The sequence below is a fragment of the Eleutherodactylus coqui genome, chromosome 4 (genome assembly GCF_035609145.1).
Source record: "Eleutherodactylus coqui strain aEleCoq1 chromosome 4, aEleCoq1.hap1, whole genome shotgun sequence".
NCBI classification, from domain to species: Eukaryota; Metazoa; Chordata; class Amphibia; order Anura; family Eleutherodactylidae; genus Eleutherodactylus; species Eleutherodactylus coqui.
The window spans coordinates 103,183,374-103,202,587 of NC_089840.1; the positions used below are offsets into that span (position 1 = coordinate 103,183,374).

Below are 19,214 nucleotides of genomic sequence, written 5' to 3' on the forward strand. Positions count from 1 at the left end.
TGTTCTCCTTTTGTTTTGCACTAGGGCTCCCAGTTAGGGACTGGTCAGTGGCCCAGGTTCGAGTGTGGGCTCGCACTTTTCAGCGCGGTTAGTCTGCTGAGTAGGCAGGGTCCCCTCCCAGGTTAGGGGACGATAGGGAGAGCATTCCCCTTTAGTTTTTGTTTTCCTTTTTGCACAGTTGTGCCTTTGATTTATGTTATTGTGGTTGCACATTTATTGAACGCCACAAAACAGAACCGATTATAAGTTGTGTTGGTCACTTTCTGGATCCCTGATATGATGGATCCATCACAGCATCATGGCTTCCGTTAGAAATAGGGCAATCATACAGTGATCAAAACACATTGGGGCCTATTTATTAATGGCTGGACATCAGAACTCTGGCGTAAGCACCAAAATTGCAACTTTTCTGCCCTGCACGACGTGACTCGCACAGCATTTTCTATTTTCCTGTGAATTTATGTACGAAATAGTATATATTGAACTGTTGGACGTCAGAATTCTGGCATCCGATCCATGCCATTTTAAATAGCCTCCATTGTTTTACAGCCCCCAGTCAATAAACTAGGGAACATAGTTGTGCAGCTGCTTTCCATGGGCTCAGACACTAGGTGTGGGATTAACGGTGCAAGCTCTTTGAATCCAGGCGACCAGGACCAGGACCCTCCAGTAGTGAGAGGTCACACGCCTTGTGCCACAAGCCCCTTATGCTGCCCCTGAGATGCCTTGTCAAAGAACCATACATCCAATGTAACATTTTGATAAATTGCCACTATTTGTAGTTTCATAAATTCTTTTCTTATAACACTTTTAACCCATCTCCCCCCAAAAAGTTTTCTTCTCCTTCTTCATTATCTCACAAAAAACAAACATTTACCATATCACGAACACCAGCATAATCTTGAAAAAGCGTATCTGAATTTCGGTTCCTAGACGTCTTTCATTCTCTGTATATATTCCCTGTCTTCCTTTTAACAATGTGGCAACTAGGAAAACATAAAGAATATGTTAAAACGAGATGTGAACTTTACAGTGACCCTGAACTGGATACTTGATGGGGAGAATAGCAGAAGAATGTTGCCTCCTGTGAAAAAAGAAATTCCTAACCAAGCAAAGAAAGGTCATCATCACCATCTTACCAACAATTCTGGTTATTCAGCATTTAAACCAAATAGCATTTCACAGTATTTAAAAAGCACACGTAAAGCAGATTCGGGGGGGGGGGGGGGGGAGAAAACTTTTTTTTTAGCATATGAATGAATATAGCCTCTGCTATCCATGGACATCAGAGCTCTGTATGTGGCACATCACAACTTCAAAGTGATGATGGCTGTCATGCAGTATGAGGGGGTCCACGCAGAAGACCTATTATGTGATCAGATATATGGGATAAGACTTGTGTCTAGCTGTATCATATCAATAGTAATACCATGTAGCCCCCAAACAAAACTGTATGTGGTGTAGCCCCTATTGATCAATGTCTTATCCCCTATCAAATTGCTGTGAGTGCAATTGCTCTAGATATTTCATAGCTCAATCAATCCTACAAGTTGAGTGCAGCGTTTTCTAAAAACCAACTTATAATGTGAGTATTTGCAGACTTAACAGACACGCTTTATCCTATTGAATAGTACGATGCTCTTATAACATTTGACCAATGACTGAAAATACAATGGATTCCACCCTTGTCAAAATTTTCCACCCATGTCATATAGTTGAAAAAGTTCCACAATGAACATGAGTGAAGTATTACGCCATGCGTTCTTACCTGCTGAGACAGTTCTTCTAAACAGGATGGGATTAGCTATCATTACAAGCAGAAGAGGTGCATAGGTTGTAACATAATGAGGAACTGCGTGTTCTAGACCTTCTTCACAACTGGAAAACAAGGCAAAACCATTATTTATGTAGGTACATGCATACAGTATAGTAATCTTCCAAATCCACTATCGTATATATATGGAACTTTGAAAACTAACATAAGAGAACATGGAAATCCACCAATCAGACAAGTGCCAACCTGTAAAGCTTTCATCACATCACATTTTAACTACTGTATATGTGCAGGATATATACGGTAAATCACGATACCCGAGAGTTCTGTTGCCTGGATATGCCTAAAAAGTGTCCCTTTGGCATACATTTGGCCAGTTTATGTCTGCCTACTCTTTTTTTCAACTGTACTGAAAAGTTTACAATACAACTGGATGCTGAAAAAAACATGTACTGCATGAAATAAACAACTGGAGTCAGTAATAGATGTATGTACCTATATAGATATTCAGTGTCATACCCCTGAGGCATATATTTGTTGCCACTATTCAGATTTCTACAGGGAATACCGCTGAATATGATCTGAACAGAGCCTGGCTGTCAGCAGATTTGTCCAACTCTTGGACTGTCCCTTTAAGAAATCTTTTTTGTTGATTTTCAAAAGAATAGTTTTTTGAAGAAGCCCCAGTTTTTGTAGTCGTTTTTCATGCAGTTTTTTTGAGTTGAAGTTAGAAGTGAATTCTAGAGAGACGGTAAATATTAAGGAACAACTTCTACTTGTTCTTCCTTGTGATGTGGGGGGTAATCAGAAACAATGTATTTTACTGAAAAAGAAGTAGATGCATTGAACAAATTTCCAGCAAATGTGGTTGGTTAATTAACAATAAATGAACGTGAGTTGCCTGAGGTAAGTATATATTTATCCAAAGAGAGGAATAAAAAGGATATAATATAAGGCCAGACTAGGTGGACCATGTAGTCTTTTTCTGCCATGTGTTTTTTACCATCTATGTTTCTGCTGGATCCGCTTCTGGCTTTGGCTCAAAAAGTAGCATCAAAAGCTGACAGAAAAACTACAACTTTTCTCTCCAAAAAACATTGTATGTGAAACTCTAATAAAGTTATCATAAAGTTCTGCTCTGCTCCCACATCTTGGCTCCATGCCCCCTAGTGATGTCAGAAGAGAGAAAGCGTGGAGCGACTCTTGATAAGGATGTGGTTCAAAAGTTGAAAGTAGTTTTTGAGATATTTAATAGGGTGCTGCCAGTCTAAACACTGTCACCGTCGGTAACGAGGCATCAAAATGCTAACTGTAGTAAGGAAAAAATAGTGGACCATAGGTGCAACCCTTATAGTAAAAAACATAGTCAGATGAGGGGTAAGACCCCATTCTTCTTTATTGATTAACAGCCAGCTTGTAACATCTTTTAGGAACGTAGCCACTTTCTCTGAGTAGGCTGAATAAAGTAACTGGTAAGCATAAAGTAATGCCATGCAGATGGTGGTAAATCCTAGGAAATTGTTCAATTAGCCAATGGATTGGCCCAGTCCCGATCAGGTCATCATCTGATTACGTAGATCTCAAGACTTGGTTATTGCATTGGCCAGTTGAACAATTTCCCAGGATTCACCATCTATCTGCATGGCATTACTATACACTTACTGGTACAATGTCCACGCTATTCTGAAGAAGGGGCTGCGTCCCCAAAATGCGTTATGCGCTGGCCATTAATTTATTTAAATAAAGAAGAATCAGGTTAATCCCCTCATCTGAATGTGCTTCACACTATTAGGGCACAGTCAGACAAGCATGGTTTACATGCTGTTAAGCAACGTGTAAACCACGCTGCTGTCATACTGAAAAAGATCACGTGACTGGGCTGCTTCTAGCTCCACGAAGAAGCCCGTCACACATCTGTGGTGTGGACTGCGTGCTTCCACGGCTCCCATAGTAGCCCATGAAAAGCACCCTGCATCGCTGCATACCATGTCGCTGACAGGCGAGTTGGCACTCACTGTTCATTCTTGTTTAGAAGCGCAGATTCTGCGCTTCTACAAAGGGTCCATGTGAGCACTTCCATAGCAACCTATTGGTTCCTATAGCAGCATGGTTTACACACTGCTGTAGCAGCGTGTAAACCACGCTCGTCTGACTGAGCCCTAAGGGTTGCGCCTATGGTCCACTATTTTTTCCTTTCTGCGATTAGCTTTAGTAACGTGGCATACATAATGATGTATCATCAGGTTATGGCCTCACCCAGTTGTTGCCATGAGAAGTTACATCGCAATGGACACACATTTCAGACGCCGAGGGAAGCGCTTAGTTGTGTGTGCCTACCAACTGATCTGTATATGGTGAAGTAAGGAGAATACAGTCAGTATCATGGCGGCCTTTAAAAAATTACATTGTAGTATTAACATCAAATAGCGAGCATAAAGACTTTCCCATGTAAAGTTAAGCAAAGTAGATAAACACTGTGAGATGGCTGGTTTTCCATTTTTAGTTGGAATGTTGCTCTAACGGTGCCTATCAATCAGAACATAGTACCGTCTTCTCATCTCCATGCCTACTCCTAAATACCACTGAAATTTAGTTGCACAATGACTTCAGTTGTATTCACAGTTTAACCTTGAGGCATCTCATGTATTTATGAATGCCCTGTCTTTAGTTTTTAAGGGTAAGGTTAAGGGCCAAATAGACCTTGAACATAAGTTGGTTTGTAAGAAAAACTTTCTAATAACGAAGTAGGTTAAAGTGGTGGGAAGTAAAAATCAGCCTAATTAGCTCAAGCAGATGGAATGCTGAAGTATTGGAATATGCATTTTGTATGAAGTCAGTCCCTCTGCCAAGATGGGGGGGGGGGGGGGGGTTCTCACATACTGATCCATCAATATCATAGCACAGTCCGTAACATCAAAGGATATACTATGGCGATCTAAGTTCATTCAGTATTCATCACAGCAGTCTGAAAGCAATCCAAAGTCTCATGGAAGCAAGTCTGTTTGGGATCTTTATGACGGGGATATCGATTATGGTGACACTGCAATTTAACGGGGCTGAACAATATCAAAATACAGTACTAAACACGTGTGAAGGTAGGAGAAAAAAATTGTTCCATGCTCAATTGTATGCTTTATATAGGAGCGAATTGCTTCTACAGGACAACTCAATCTGTGAAATGAGACCCAACTTGGAACTAAGTGGCCCGCAATACAGTGTGGAATATGATTACAGGCTTAAATGAACACATAGCAGATTCAGAGACCAATGCAATGGTCACATGTAAACCTCATTATAAGTGATTGCTCATGGATGAATAACAGTTGTTACCATTCATATCTATAATTGCCCATTCTGATCCTTGTCCTTGTACATATGTGTGAATGTTTAGAATACTATATTGCTGCTACTGGCTAAAAGTATACTTGGATGCGTATTTAAATATCATGTTCATAGTCAGGTTTAATTCCTATATCTGGTTTGGAATTGTCATATAGACCACCGAAAGCCCTGAGGTCTAATATTTAAGGAATTATAGAGTGATAGTTAACCATAGTGCTCCAAGTTGTTGTAAAAGGGTTAACTCCATTGATATACATAATTTCAAATGGTTAAACTTGCATATGTTTAAAGGGGTGCCAAGTTATCTCTTATAGGGGCCACATTTTTCCTGAATTGGGTTGAACTACAATACCATCCATAGTCTCTGGACATGAATGGCAGTGTGTCTGTAAAAAAGTGTCCCCTTCCTTTCATTCTCAAAGAACATTTTGTACTTAGTTTTAAAGGACAGTACACAGAATGGCCTGTAGGGAACAGTAGACAGGCATTCTTGTACCTGAAATGAGAGAGATAGAATACATATGGGTGTGGTGGGAAGTAAGATAGAAGGATCAGTTCCTGCCACAGTCAGGGTGAAGCTGGCTGCCAGCCAGAGAGAGAGGCTGCAGTAGCAGTATCAGGAACTTGGAGCCTTAGGTCCGACGTGGACCAGTTTGGGTCCGTTACAAGATCTGAAGTCCTGTAGACACCGCGGGTGGGGGAATAGTGACGACCCTGTGGCTTGTGAACCCTGAGGAACTATATGTACCATAAGTGTTTGCTGTGATGTGAAATAAAGATGGTGGAAGCACAAGTTAAAAAGATCTGATGCCCCTGAGCCTCTTTGTATATGGTGCCAACCATCCTGAATGGAAAGGATGGCGATCCTGTGAGCGAGTAAACCCTAAGTTGCCACACTAGATTCCAAAAATTGAAGCTCTGTATCCCAATTATCTGTTTTAGTGATGGCAAAGATTTCATGCAGAACACTTACTGCATTTTTATGTAATTGCAAATAGTAGATATGGCCAAACCTCACAAACTGGGGATTATCACTAAATGCTGAGAAGATCAAAGCAGAGTTTGAGATTGTCAAGAAAATGCTTAATTTTAATCCAGATGAACAGTTTAGTAAAACTCCTGTGGTATCTAAACGTTTCAAAATGTACAACTTCCCACACATCGCATATTTTATGGTAACATTTCGGTATCACAACCTATGGTGTTGAGCATCACATGACTTTCTAGAGATTAGGGTCAGTTGATAACGAGGTACAGTCCCGAACAATACATGCAGCATGATGATACTCACTTAGATACTGACGGGTAGTAGAGCATTGCAACACCTTCTATGCAAAGTAGAATCGCCAAGCCCCATGTCATCATGTGGTAAAGAACAATGGTGCTGCAAAGAGAATAAGATCCTGTTGTAGTCTGCTATAGCACAAAACCAGCTCTCTAAATATTTTATTAGCATTGAATTATGATCCAGGTAGAAGACAGTAGTCACATTAACAGTACCGTATATCAAGTGTCAGAGGTCTGCAGTTCCAATAAACATCCTAAACATTATCTACCTGTAGCCAGGAGCAGACTGACTACTCAGCTATTTGGTTACTGCCTGCATGCCCACAGTCCCTGCCTAAGGGTTATCTCACACGAGCATGTCGGTATTATGTATTGTGAGCCTGGCCTAAAATGCAATGCGAGTTAGTGCATACCTGGCCATCAGAAGAGAATTTAATGATGACAGATGTCCTGTACTTGGAATAGAAAATCTCTAACATTGATGAGGGGGTATTACCCCACTTTGGAGTTCTTGAACGGGTTTTCTGACTTATATATTGATAACTTATTCTTAGGTCAGATCATTGATATCGGATAGGTGGAGGTCTGGCTCCCAACACATCTGACCATATGCTGCATGAAGGACTCAAGTGCTGCAGTCTCTTCATTGTACACCAGGCATGGCGCCATACATGTTGTAGCAGACAATATGTTCATGTGACCAATAATCGTGGCATTACAGACTGAAGAAGATGTGGCAAATACTTAATCAGCAGCGGTGACCTATCACAAGAACAGGTTATCAATATTTAAGTCTACGAAAACCTCTTTATTGACAGCATGTTCTATGTAAATTATATAAGTCTTTTGGCTTGATTGGTCAAGATGAACCACAAAACAACATTGGGCATCTGAAAATAGAAGAAATGTAGAAGCTTGCTGTAGCTCTTTCAGGGCATTAGGACTGGTAATGTATGGCTACTGGTATTTTGTATGCACTATGATTGGCAGGGGGCGACATTTTATGGATATTGACACTGTATATGCTCTACAGTTGGGTAGTAGTTTGTATAACCTACGAAAATGCAGAGTGGGCCAGGGAAAAGTAACGCTGTTTCCAACAATGCTGTGGCAGGAAGAACAAGCAATTGGATTGCTTTTTCCAAAGCTTTATTGATTTATCCACATGTTGTAATAGATATTGGAAGGGGTCCCCATTCACTTTGGTGGACCTCCAGGCATGTCACAACATGTTGGCTGATACTGCCTGCAGCTCTTCAATGGTGATGCTGTGGTTAGTGTTTCTGATGTTTTCCTTGAGTTTATCTAGGGCATGTGGATTATTGGCATACACTTCCTGCTTTAAATTTCCCCACAGATGAAGAGCGCACGTGGACAAGTCTGTGGAACACGGTGGCCATAACCCCTTGCTTAGAATTTGCTTTTCCATAAATAGCTCATGAACCGTGCCAGTGAGTTGTGGGAGGTATGCCATGTTGCCCAATCTTGTTGATAAAAGCAGTACTTTCTTCTGGTGTCAGTTTGTTGTAAAACTGTTCAAACATGTCCAGATAAACTGGGGTATTCACAGTTGATTCAAAGAAAATTGGGCCCACTGTTGGTGTTCCTGATACTGCCCGCCAAACACCAATTTTCTGGCTGTGCAGTGGTGTTTCATGAGTCAGGTAGGAATTTTTACTAGACCAGTACCTCGTATTCTGTTAATTCATGTGACCAAATAAATTAAACTATGCTGCATCGTCAAGTACAACAATGGGTCCAGAAGTCCTCTAGCAATCATAGTCAGCAACCACGTACAGTAATTTGCATGTTTCGCTTTGACATACTCTTTCAGATCCTTCATGTGATTCGCTGTGGTTTCAGGTTCAGAGATTTCAACACGTGACAACATATAGTTTGTGATACACTAACTTGCTGGGACAGGCTCCAAAATTGATTTTCGAAGGCTAATTGCAACCTGTTGCTGAATATCACAGACGACTTCGGACATCCATACTGACGGAGGCCTTGGTTCCTTCAAGTTTGTGACAGACCCAATTTGGTGCCATTTCTAAACCAGACTCTGAATACAACATTTAGCAGTTGGGTTCATACCTGTGTACTTATCGACAAAGGCATCTTGCGTTTTCATAATTAATCTGTTTTGTGCATAGCCTTCTACAATAACTATTGCAAGAAGAATACCACCTTTTTTAGGCAAAACGGGAAAAAAAAGGGGGTTGGTACAGTGTTAGCCAGTAGAGCAAAACGTGATTCTTCTTCGTAAGAGAAACCAAGTAATCTTGTAGATATGATACCTTTTGATGGCTACCAAAAATCATGATGTTATAGCGAGCTTTCGGACCTCACAGGGTCCTTCCTCAGGCAATTTCTGACACAACTAGCAGGGTAAAATAAAGCCTGAACGCTGAACATGGAGTGAGATGTCTTAGTCAGACAGGGTGCAAGGGATTACGGCCGACTCTGAAAAGTGTGGTGCCAGGACCAGAGGCGGGCTACTTTTTGTGGCCCACCCTGTAAAAACAGATATAAATAAGGTATCAGATTTAAGGGAGATGATAAAGAGCCCATCACTTTTATTGGCTAAAGGCTGGATCCACTCCCTTTCCACCCAAGTAGTCAAACGTTTTATAGGTTACACTCTTATAAGCTGCAGTTTTAGAAAATTACACATTTAGTCCTAATGCTCAAGCATTGTGTAATATTCTAGTTTCTCACACATGTAGGACATTAGGGCACTTGTACTGGTTTCATGCTCCAGTTTCCATAGTTCTAGATGCTCATTATGTTAATTTCTGCTTCGTGCCTCTTTTAATTATACTTTAGCTTAGATCGTGTTCCTATCAGACTTTTTTTTTACATCAGTCACTCACAACCACTCTTGCGAAATACAGATGAGTATTGTTCCGCCTATGGCTATCCATAGAAAGTAAGAACGACGTCTTTGTACCATGTGGATAATGTGTGAAAGAAAGCATGACTTCCTAAATTAGATTATTTTTATAATGTAACCTTGTATCAAATTGCAGTTCACTGAGGAAAGGAAGAACTTTCATGGTTTAATTATTTCTATCACATAGTTCATTCAGACTTCTCATCACTATGTTATGCAGTATAAGGGCTCCTTCACACGGATGTGTGATGATAGCGTATTACGCATGCTGGTTTTGCGTGTAATATGTTGTACCAATCTGCTATAGGCTCCCATGTTGCCGCTCACACATACTGCGCGAAATACACATGCAAGAAGGATCGCAGCATGTTCTATCTCGGAGCTTATTATGCATGAATACATGTTAAGATAGTGCATGGCAACTGGCAGCGCGCAGCAAGGATGCAATGTCATTACGTCCTTGCTGTGCGCCGCCTTGTGTGCTGCATGCAGTAAATTGTGCCCGTATGAAGCTGCCCTAAAAATGTTAACCTGTTTAAAATTTTTGAATGCAATGTAGTATGGCGATCTGTACACATATGCACATACTCACACACATTTATAGCCAAAAATTGGCACATATTGTTTGTTAGTAGATCTTCAGTAGACAATGGCAGGCATATGAATATTTGGTAATGCTCAAAGATACAGGGAGTGGACAAAAATATGGATACACCGTACAAAATGCATGCCTTAAGTTACATGGGATTATAAATCATATTTCAATAAAACATGTAGAGACCCACTGTAAGTGGAGGTAATATGACACAGAAGTGAACATCTGCCCGAGCAACAAGGTTCCATTGGTCAGCGGTTTGAGCCAATCAGCTGCTGTTACCAGTTGGTTGCCAAAACAACCCAGAGCAGGGCAAGAGGTGAAGTAAACACAAATTTGGCAGGAAAGCTCCCAGCTAAGGAGGAGTCAAAAGGTCTGCTCAGTGCTAATGATTAAAATCCCATGCATTTATTATGGTGTTTCCATATTTTGTTCCACCCCTTTTCCATGGGGATGCAACATTATATGTAAGTAGCCATATTTCTGGTATTACAAATCTAGAAGCAGCTGCAAAGGGATAAAATGTATCAAATAGCAGTTCACTGAGGAAAGAAAGAACTTTCATGGTTTACTTATTTCTTTCACATGGTTCATTCAGACTGTATAATATAGCAGGAACCTCTGTCCATGGCTCAAGGAGCAGTCGTTCCATGCACAGGTGGAAGAAAAGAAATGATATTCAGATGAGTTTGACACAAGTGTACTAGAGAAAGGGGATGATGATGGAATGACTGTTATCAGGTTGCCACTTCTCTCCTATTAGTGCCAATCCGACTTTAAACCAGTGAGTCATGCGAGGCATATTACCTAGCAGAGGTACATTGCCTAAAACATTGTCTAACAATTACAGACTTTGAAATGAGGATGCAAACCTCTACTAACAATCCTGTTGCAGAGAACACAACAGTAGCAGAGAGATTCGGCATTAATCAAACCACAGATGATAGGGATGTAAATAAATGGGTGAATGTTCTTTGCTCATTTTGTAAATGATTGATAAAAATAACTATCCACAATGGATTTAGGGCTCTTGCACACAGCGGATATTTGCTGCGGAATCCGCGGTGGGGGTCCACACCGCGGATCCGCAGCAAATAGAGGCCATAGCATGCTATGGGAAATCAATTTTTTCTGCACACTTGAGGAAACCAACTGCAGTTTCCGCAAGCGGAGAAAAAAAAATCGCAACATGCTTTATTTTTGCGCGGAGTCCACATGGACGGCTTCCACTGAAGTCAATGGAAGCTATCCAATCCACAGCTCTTCCGCAATGACATGCTTGCCATGCAGACCATCCGCAGTACAGATGAAAACTGAAAGTACAAGGTACGCGCGGACGCCGCTGTTCTCAGGTCAGATTCCGCTGCGGGATTCCACATACGGAATCCAGCTCTGCCGTGGGCAGGAGCCCTTAATGAGACTTTCTTGTCACCAATCGCCAAACAGACAAATTGCAACAAAGTGATCTATATTCACTACAATTTTTAAATAACATATATTTCAATATTTACTCCTTCCAACAAAGTGAATGGAGGTGGTGGTTTCACATCTGCGTTGGAACCACCGGTCGGAGGTACAGCCACAGATCCAGCACAAAATAGATTATTGAAGCTCTTCATCCCTATCCTAGTGTGAAGAGAAGAGATTCATAAATACCTTAGTCCAGCTGATCTTCTGATCACTAGGTAGGCATCCACTGCATAGCAGAACAGCCACCAGAAGCTTGCACTGTAGAACAGTTGTATCCACATCTACAAGAAAACCACAACCACTTCTTACATAATTAAATTTAAATCGCCCCTGGTGAGATCATTATCGTGAGTTTTTTTCCCTTATAGACATCGGTTGCCAAACTGGAATTGGACACCCCAATGTCATCAAGTTAATTTCAAAACAAAAAAGTTCTGAAGTGGGGACGGCCAAAAGGGGACAGTGCGGTTATGGGAGAAAAGCTGAATATATTGCAATGTTTTAATTTTTACATTATACAGAATTTCAAGCATATTGTAAGGACCTAGGATATTCCTTTAAAGCATACCTAACTTTTCAGATGACTTTTCAGATTAAGCTGCCGTTTGTATACATGAGAAATAACATTATTCCTGGGAATGATAAGACTTGTCTCCTGTATTTTTTTCCAGTTTCCCTCTCTGGAGGGTGTACATGTGATTCTCAGGTCTCTCAAAACTGGTGGGAGGAACCTAGCTGCAGTGCTGTGCTCTATATACTGGTGCACAGAGAACTACAGATCCTGTTCTCTATTTGTCTGTAATACACACGTAGAGCAGTGGAGATGTAAATACATAGCACCAAATAACTTATCATTAGCTCAAGCAGGCAAGTCTGCATGTGAGTATCTGTCCCTCCGCACACCCTCTTCTTTGCTCTCACAGACTTCAGAGGGCATAATGACATTCCACTCCTCTATTTCTTGTTCTGCAATTGTGCAGTTTCCAGTAGCAGACTTGATAGCAGGCAGTGGACAGAAATTAAGTAAGAAGGGAGACCCTTAATGGCTTTACAGTAATTTTTCAGCACAAAAATGTATTTTTAGGTAAAAAGTCAGTTTTGCTGATTTTCACCCTGCTTATCATATAAATACAGGTTGCTTAAAAAGTTAGTGACCACTTAAACTATTACATAAAAAATGGTGTAATCATAATATTTAATGGTATATTATTGCATGACTTGACGAAACCACACATATTTAACTATAGCTTACCACAGTATTTTTATGCTGTATTTGCCTACATTGCTTTCATATTATGTGATATCACTACTATGTACACATGATTTTGTAGCGTCAGTGATGCTTTTTTCTTGGGAAAAATGTAGCATCGTGTCGCTGCTGCCCGCAATAAAATTGTGCGATTTTGTAGATAGTATGTTAATAAGACCTTCTAATGTTAAAAAAAAATTGCATTGCACGAAAATCGCAAGTTCATGCAATGCGATGGGATAAACAAGGAGGCTCCATAGGGAAACATAGGCTACAAAAAATTGCAAATCGGAGCTGTATAGAGCATGCCGTGATTTTGCAGTCTCGAAATGTAGCAGCCTACAAAACATCGCTCATGTGAAAGAACCCATAGGAAAGCATTGACTCCACATATATGCGATTTGTAGCACTGTCGCATCGCTACAAAATCACGCAAGAGAATCGCCTATGTGGAAGCGGCCTTAAGCCGCATCCACACAGATGACACGATAGCGACACAAGAAAGACGCAGTGATATCGCATCAGTGGTCCGTGCGATTGTGCAGCGGTTTCTCGTGGCAATAACACGATTTTCTGGCTCTACAAAGTCGTGCGACTTTATAGCACCAACTGCTAGGATTCTCGTGGGTGTGGTGGGCTTGAAATATAATCCCTACCCCAAAAAGAAGCCCTAGCTGCAGTAAAAAACAAAAATAATAATAATCTTTATTCATATAGCACCAAACACATTCCGCAGCATTTACAAAAACAGGGGGATACAGAAAGACAAAAGTACAAAAATACAAAAACCACGGTTACATGTAGTAATCAGTTGATAGAAACAATAGGGGTGAGGGTCCTGCTCCAATGACCTTACATACTACAAGTTATGGGGGGATACAGAAAGTAAAGGGCTGGAGATGTACACAGTATGGTGAGGTGGAGAGTGTGGGATGCTGTACACAGACAATGGTCAGACTTTAGCCGTGTGATGGCAGAATCGGTATGACAGCAGGGGCGGTTGATGGCAGCTAGCAGGGGTTGCAGTCAGCAGGACAGGGAGCATGTTATCAGGCGGAGTACAGAGGGGTTTGGTTTAGGGTATATGGTATGCCTGAAGTTGTGTGAGTTATGGATTGCCCGGATAGCCTTTGGTAGTGCGTTCCAGAGGACCGGTGCTGCTCTGGAGAAGTCTTGGAGGCGGAAATGAGAGGTTCAAATGAAAGTCGCACTCAGTCTGAGTTCGTTAGCAGAGCGCAGGTCTGAGCTGGGTAGTGGATTGAGATGAGAGAGGCAATGTAGGGCGGCGCTGCGTTATGGAGAACTTTATGGATGAAGATAGTGAGTTTAAATTTAATTCTGTATTTAACGGGCAGCCAGTGCAGTGACTGGCACAGGGCAGAGGCGTCTGAGTAGCTGCTGGACAGGAAGATGAGCCTGGCTGCCATATTCAGGATGGATTGGAGGGGGTAGAGTCTGGTGCAGGGGAGGCCGATCAGCAATGAGTTGCAATAATCGAGCCGAGAGTGGATGAGCGCAACTGAGCGTTTTCAGCGTGTCTACGGTGAGAAAGGGGTGGATTCTTGCAATGTTCTTGAGGTGTAGCTGACATGTTCGGGCCACAGATTAGATTTAGGGGGTGAAGGAGAGATCAAAGTCGAATATGACCCCAAGGCAGCAGGTGTGCTGTCTGGGAGTTATGGTGGCGCCACACACTGAGATGGAGATGACAGGATGAGATTGGTTAGCAGAGGGCGGAAACACCAGGAGGTCAGTTTTTGAGAGGTTCACTTTTAGGTAGAGAGAGGACATAGTGTTAGAGACAGCAGACAGACAGTCGGTGGCGTTCTGGTGGACCGGCGCTGTGATGTCACGCGAGGAGGTGTATAATTGGGTGACGTCAGCGTAGAGGTGGTATTGGAGGCCAAAACTCCTGATGGTTTGTCCTATAGGGGCTGTGTAGATGGAGAAAAGGAGGGGGAGGAGGACCAAGCCCAGGGGAGAAGGACTTAGCCCTAAGAAGCGCTGTCATCTCCAGCGCAGGTCTTTTCTTCACGTCTGGCACTCGTCTTCAGTCTTCTGCCAGCCCTTCCTGGATTAGAGGATCAAAATCCCTGCCTCCAGTAAGGGCTGGCTGTGATTGGTTCCCGAGCGCATGCGGCTCAGCCAGTCAGAGCTAGCTCTTGATGAACCAATCACAGCCATTAATTCATTCATTGAGTAGCTGTGATTGTTTCATTGAGCACTGGCTCTGAGTGGCAGGGATTTTGATCCTCCAATCCAGGAAGGGGTGGCAGAAGACAGAAGACAAGTGCCAGATATGAAGAGAAGACCCGCACTGGAGCCGAACAGCGCTTCTTAGGTGATGTATTATTATTTTTTTGTTTTTTCACTGCAGCTAGGGCTTTTACAATAGGATTTCCTACTATAAAAGTTGCATTGCACCGCATGAAAACCGTGTTTTTGTGCGATCCAATGCAACACATAGGAAGGCTCCATGGGGAAACATGGGCTACAAAAAGATTTTAAAAATCGCAAATCACAGCTGTATAGAGCATGCCACGATTTTGTAGTCTCAGAATGTCACAGGCTACAAAATATCGCTCATGTGGAAGAACCAATAGGAAAGCATGGGCTCTACATGCATGCGATTTTTAGAACTGTCGCATTGCTAGAAAATCGCCCGTGTGGAAGCAGTCTTAAAGTGATATTGTGAATAAATAAAACTCCTCACTATTAGATACATATGCTAAATGCAAGAGCTCGTTCATACAGGTGTAAGCGCATTTCGGTCGTGTAAATAATTTACACAACCAGAAATTGCTTACACTGACGCATTTAACCCGCTCCAGCGTGTTTTTGAGTGCGCAAATATGCACACAAAAAGAATGCAGATGCACCCATTGATGTGCTGCACAGATATGCAGTTATTACGCACATTTCCTGCATATTTCCACTGGCCCATTTACTTCAATGGCCTATTGTGGTGCATAATACAAAGCAAAATAAGACATGCTGTGTATTTTTTCGCATGGTTCTACATCGCCCCAAAAATATGCTCATTTGTAGGAAACCATTTAAATCAATGGGTTTAATTCACTGCGCGCGTAATACACAGCGCAAATATGCCCATGTGAACGAGCCCTTATAGACTTACTAATACGCTTTCACTTAGGTAATAGAATGATTCTGTGAGATTTTTATCTCTCCCCCAGGCAGGAGTCTGAGTGCTCTTCTCTCTGGGTCATGTTAGAACCCACAAGACTGCAGATTCCCAGTATAAGAAAGTAGATGTACTAATGATGTGACTAAGAGAGGGAAGGACTCAGTGAGCTGAGACCTAGCATCCCAGAGGAGACAGGGAACAATCCACTCACAATACAGAGCCTGGGGTTCGGGAGGGGTACCGTCACTCCTTAAGGAGAGCACCTAGAAGGTGAGTGAAGAGACTTATACGGCCATCCATGCTCCTCTGGGTAATATGCAAGTAAGGCCGCCTGCACACGGGCGGAAATCCCGCGGCGGGATTTACCGTGGGATTTCCGCCACTGAAAGCCTGCATAGGAGTGCATTACAATACGCACTCCTATGCAGACGGCCGCGGTATGGCAGCGCAAAATCTCGCGCGGCAAACAAACCGCGGCACGCCCTATTTCTGTGCGGGGCTTGCTGAGCCCCACACAGAAACGTCACTCACCCGGCCGCCGGCTCCAGTCTGCGCATGCGCCGGCTGCCCGGCAGCCAGCACATGAAAGAGCCGGGGCCGCTGGGTGCGGGTGAATACACGCTCGTCCCTGCAGGCGGCCCATGAGAGATGTAACTATACCTCTGCAGTGCCACCTATTGGATGGCAGCATTCCTGCAAATCAATGTCCAACCTTTTATAAAGGTCTTAACAAGGATTGGGTATTGAAAACCAATCCAGAATTCATACACAGACAGCTGTTTTGGGGGATGACATGCTGTGAAAATGAGAAGCTACAGGACTTCCCGTCAGGAGTGAGCAAAAAAAAAACATCACAGAAGCACTCTGCTGCAAAACCAGATGTAAATTAGTCCTTTACTTTAATATATACATCCAATCTACTCAGGCTTCCCCTTTAACCCCTTCCCTCTACAGGCGTAACTGTAAGCCCAGGCTCCTTGGTACTTAACGCAACAGGACGTACACTTTCGCTCTGTGGATAGAGCGAGATCAGAAGAGATTTCGTGCTATCCGGCAGCAGGAGCTGGCTGTCACTGATAGCCGGCCCTCCCCTGCAACAGCGGGGGTGCATAGGGACAGCGAACTCTCACATGCCGCGATCTATGTAGACTGCGGCATGTAAAGGGTTCATAGAGGTAGTGCGCTACCCCTGTGATGTCATCAGACTCTCGCTATGTAAACACGGAGAGCCTATTGGGTTACCATGGCAACAGGATGTCAGATACAGGCATCTGACATTGTCAGTGCCTATGATTGCTATAATAAGCAATAAGGCATTGCAGGACTTTTGTCCTGCAATGCTTTATCATAGTAATCATAGGTGCTATGGTACAAGTCCCCCCCCAAAGACACAAATAGTGTAAAAAAAAGATAAAAATAATGTAAAAAAAGAAAAATGTAAAAAAATACCCCTGCTTTTACTCATATTAGCATGTTTTTTTTTTTTATTAAAACCCGACATATTTGGTAACGTTGTATCCGTAACGACTCGCACAACAAACTGAACACACTTTTTTCCTGCATGGCAAACAGCGTAAAAAAAAACAACTAAAAAACTGAGACGAAACGCTTATTTTTTTCATTTTGCCTCCAAAAGAACGCAATAAAAGAAATCAAAAAAGCCGCATGTACCCTAAAATGTTCCAATAAAAACTACAGCTCGTCTCGCAAAGAACAAGCCCCCACAGACCTGTGTCCATGGAAAAATGAAAAAGTTATAGGACTTTTAGAAAAAAATTATAATTTCCAAATAAAGGGTTTTCATTGCAGAAAAGTGAAGTAAAGTAAGAACTTTAGTATCGTTGTAATCGTATAAACGCGCAGAAAAGATGTATTGTGTCATTTACGCTGCATGTTTAACGCTGTAAAAAAAAAATCGCAGAATTGATGCGTTTTCTCTCCCACCTCGTGTTCAATTGCTTCTTATAAGCTCCATGAAAGATGATTGGAAGACAGTTTACACCAATAAAATCAAAAGTTATCTGCGCAAAAAAGAAGCCCTTACACGGCCGCGTCAACGGAAAAATTAAAAAGTTATGGCTTTTAGAAAATGGAGATGAAAATCCGCCAGAAATCGTTGAGTCCTTATGCCTAAAATAGGCCTTAAAGGGGTTGTCTCGTGAAAGCAAGTGGGGTTCAGCACTTCTGTATGGCCATATTAATGCACTTTGTAATATACATCGTGCATTAAATATGAGCCATACAGAAGTTATTCACTTACCTTTCCTGCGCTGGCGGCCCCGTCTCCATGGCTCCGTCTAACTTCAGCGTCTAATCGCCCGATTAGACGCGCTTGCGCAGAAGGGTCTTCTGCCTTCGGCTCGGTTCGGCAGCAGCGGCGTTCTGGCTCTGCCCCCTTCTACGCGTCATCGCGTAGCTCCGCCCCATCACGTGTGCCGATTCCAGCCAATCAGGAGGCTGGAATCGGCACACATGATGGGGCGGAGCTACGTGATGACGCGTAGAAGGGGGCGGAGCCAGAACGCCACTGCGGCCGGGCAGACCCGAAGGCAGAAAGCCCTTCTGCGCAAGCGCGTCTAATCGGGCGATTAGACGCTGAAGTTAGACGGAGCCATGGAGACGGGGACGCAAGCAACGGAGTGGGTAAGTGAATAACTTCTGTATGGCTCATATTTAATGCACGATGTATATTACTAAGTGCATTAATATGGCCATACAGAAGTGCTGAACCCCACTTGCTTTCGCGAGACAACCCCTTTAAGGGGTTAAAACTGCATACCTATTTTCCAACATTATGCTTTTCATTCCATTCATATTTTGTATGATCATATTTCAGCAGTTATAGTTAAGAACTGCCATCAGAGTTGTAACTTGAAGCTCCCGGGCCCAATGTAATACCTGTAACGGGGCCCCCAACTATAATGCTTTACTCATAGTACTGGGCTCCTTATATGGAGAAGAGAGGCCTCATGGGATCCCCTAAGGCTCCTGGGCCCAGGTGCAAACGCATCCCCTGCAACCCCTATAGTTACGCCCCTGATGCTATTAAGTCACCATGTCCTATATGACAACATCACCAACCTGGGCTAAAATAAGTTTGTTACTTACTGCACTCCCAACACAAAAAGCAGTTGGCCAAACATCTGTGGTGTTCTTCAACGATATATTGCTTATAAGAGACGGTGAAGACATCCATACTGTTGATCGGAGGATTACACCTAGAGTGTAGAAAAATATACATAATATTATTTTTTCGTGTGTTTTAACAGATTACCTTGATTTCGTCTCGCTTTGTGGCCTTGAGAATCTGGATTCCAATGCTTTCATTTACATGGGCGATTTTTGGGCGTGTGAAAAAAATCTCAACGTCAAATCACTGACCATTTTCGATTTTTCACACTGCGACAAAAGATAGGTCATGACTAGAGATGAGCAAACCTACTCGGCCACACCCCTTTT

General features: G+C 42.5%; 1 protein-coding gene across 1 annotated transcript in view; it reads right to left on the reverse strand.

The window, feature by feature from the left end:
- Nucleotides 1-19,214, reverse strand: part of GPR143 (G protein-coupled receptor 143) — a 54,575-nt gene that overhangs the window by 21,152 nt on the left and 14,209 nt on the right. The window contains exons 2-6 of the mRNA XM_066599926.1: nt 18,864-18,973; nt 11,548-11,642; nt 6,408-6,500; nt 1,769-1,878; nt 878-986 (exon numbers count right to left, since the gene is read on the reverse strand). Coding sequence (XP_066456023.1) covers nt 878-986; nt 1,769-1,878; nt 6,408-6,500; nt 11,548-11,642; nt 18,864-18,973 — 517 coding nt within the window. The remainder of the gene's footprint in view (nt 1-877; nt 987-1,768; nt 1,879-6,407; nt 6,501-11,547; nt 11,643-18,863; nt 18,974-19,214) is intronic.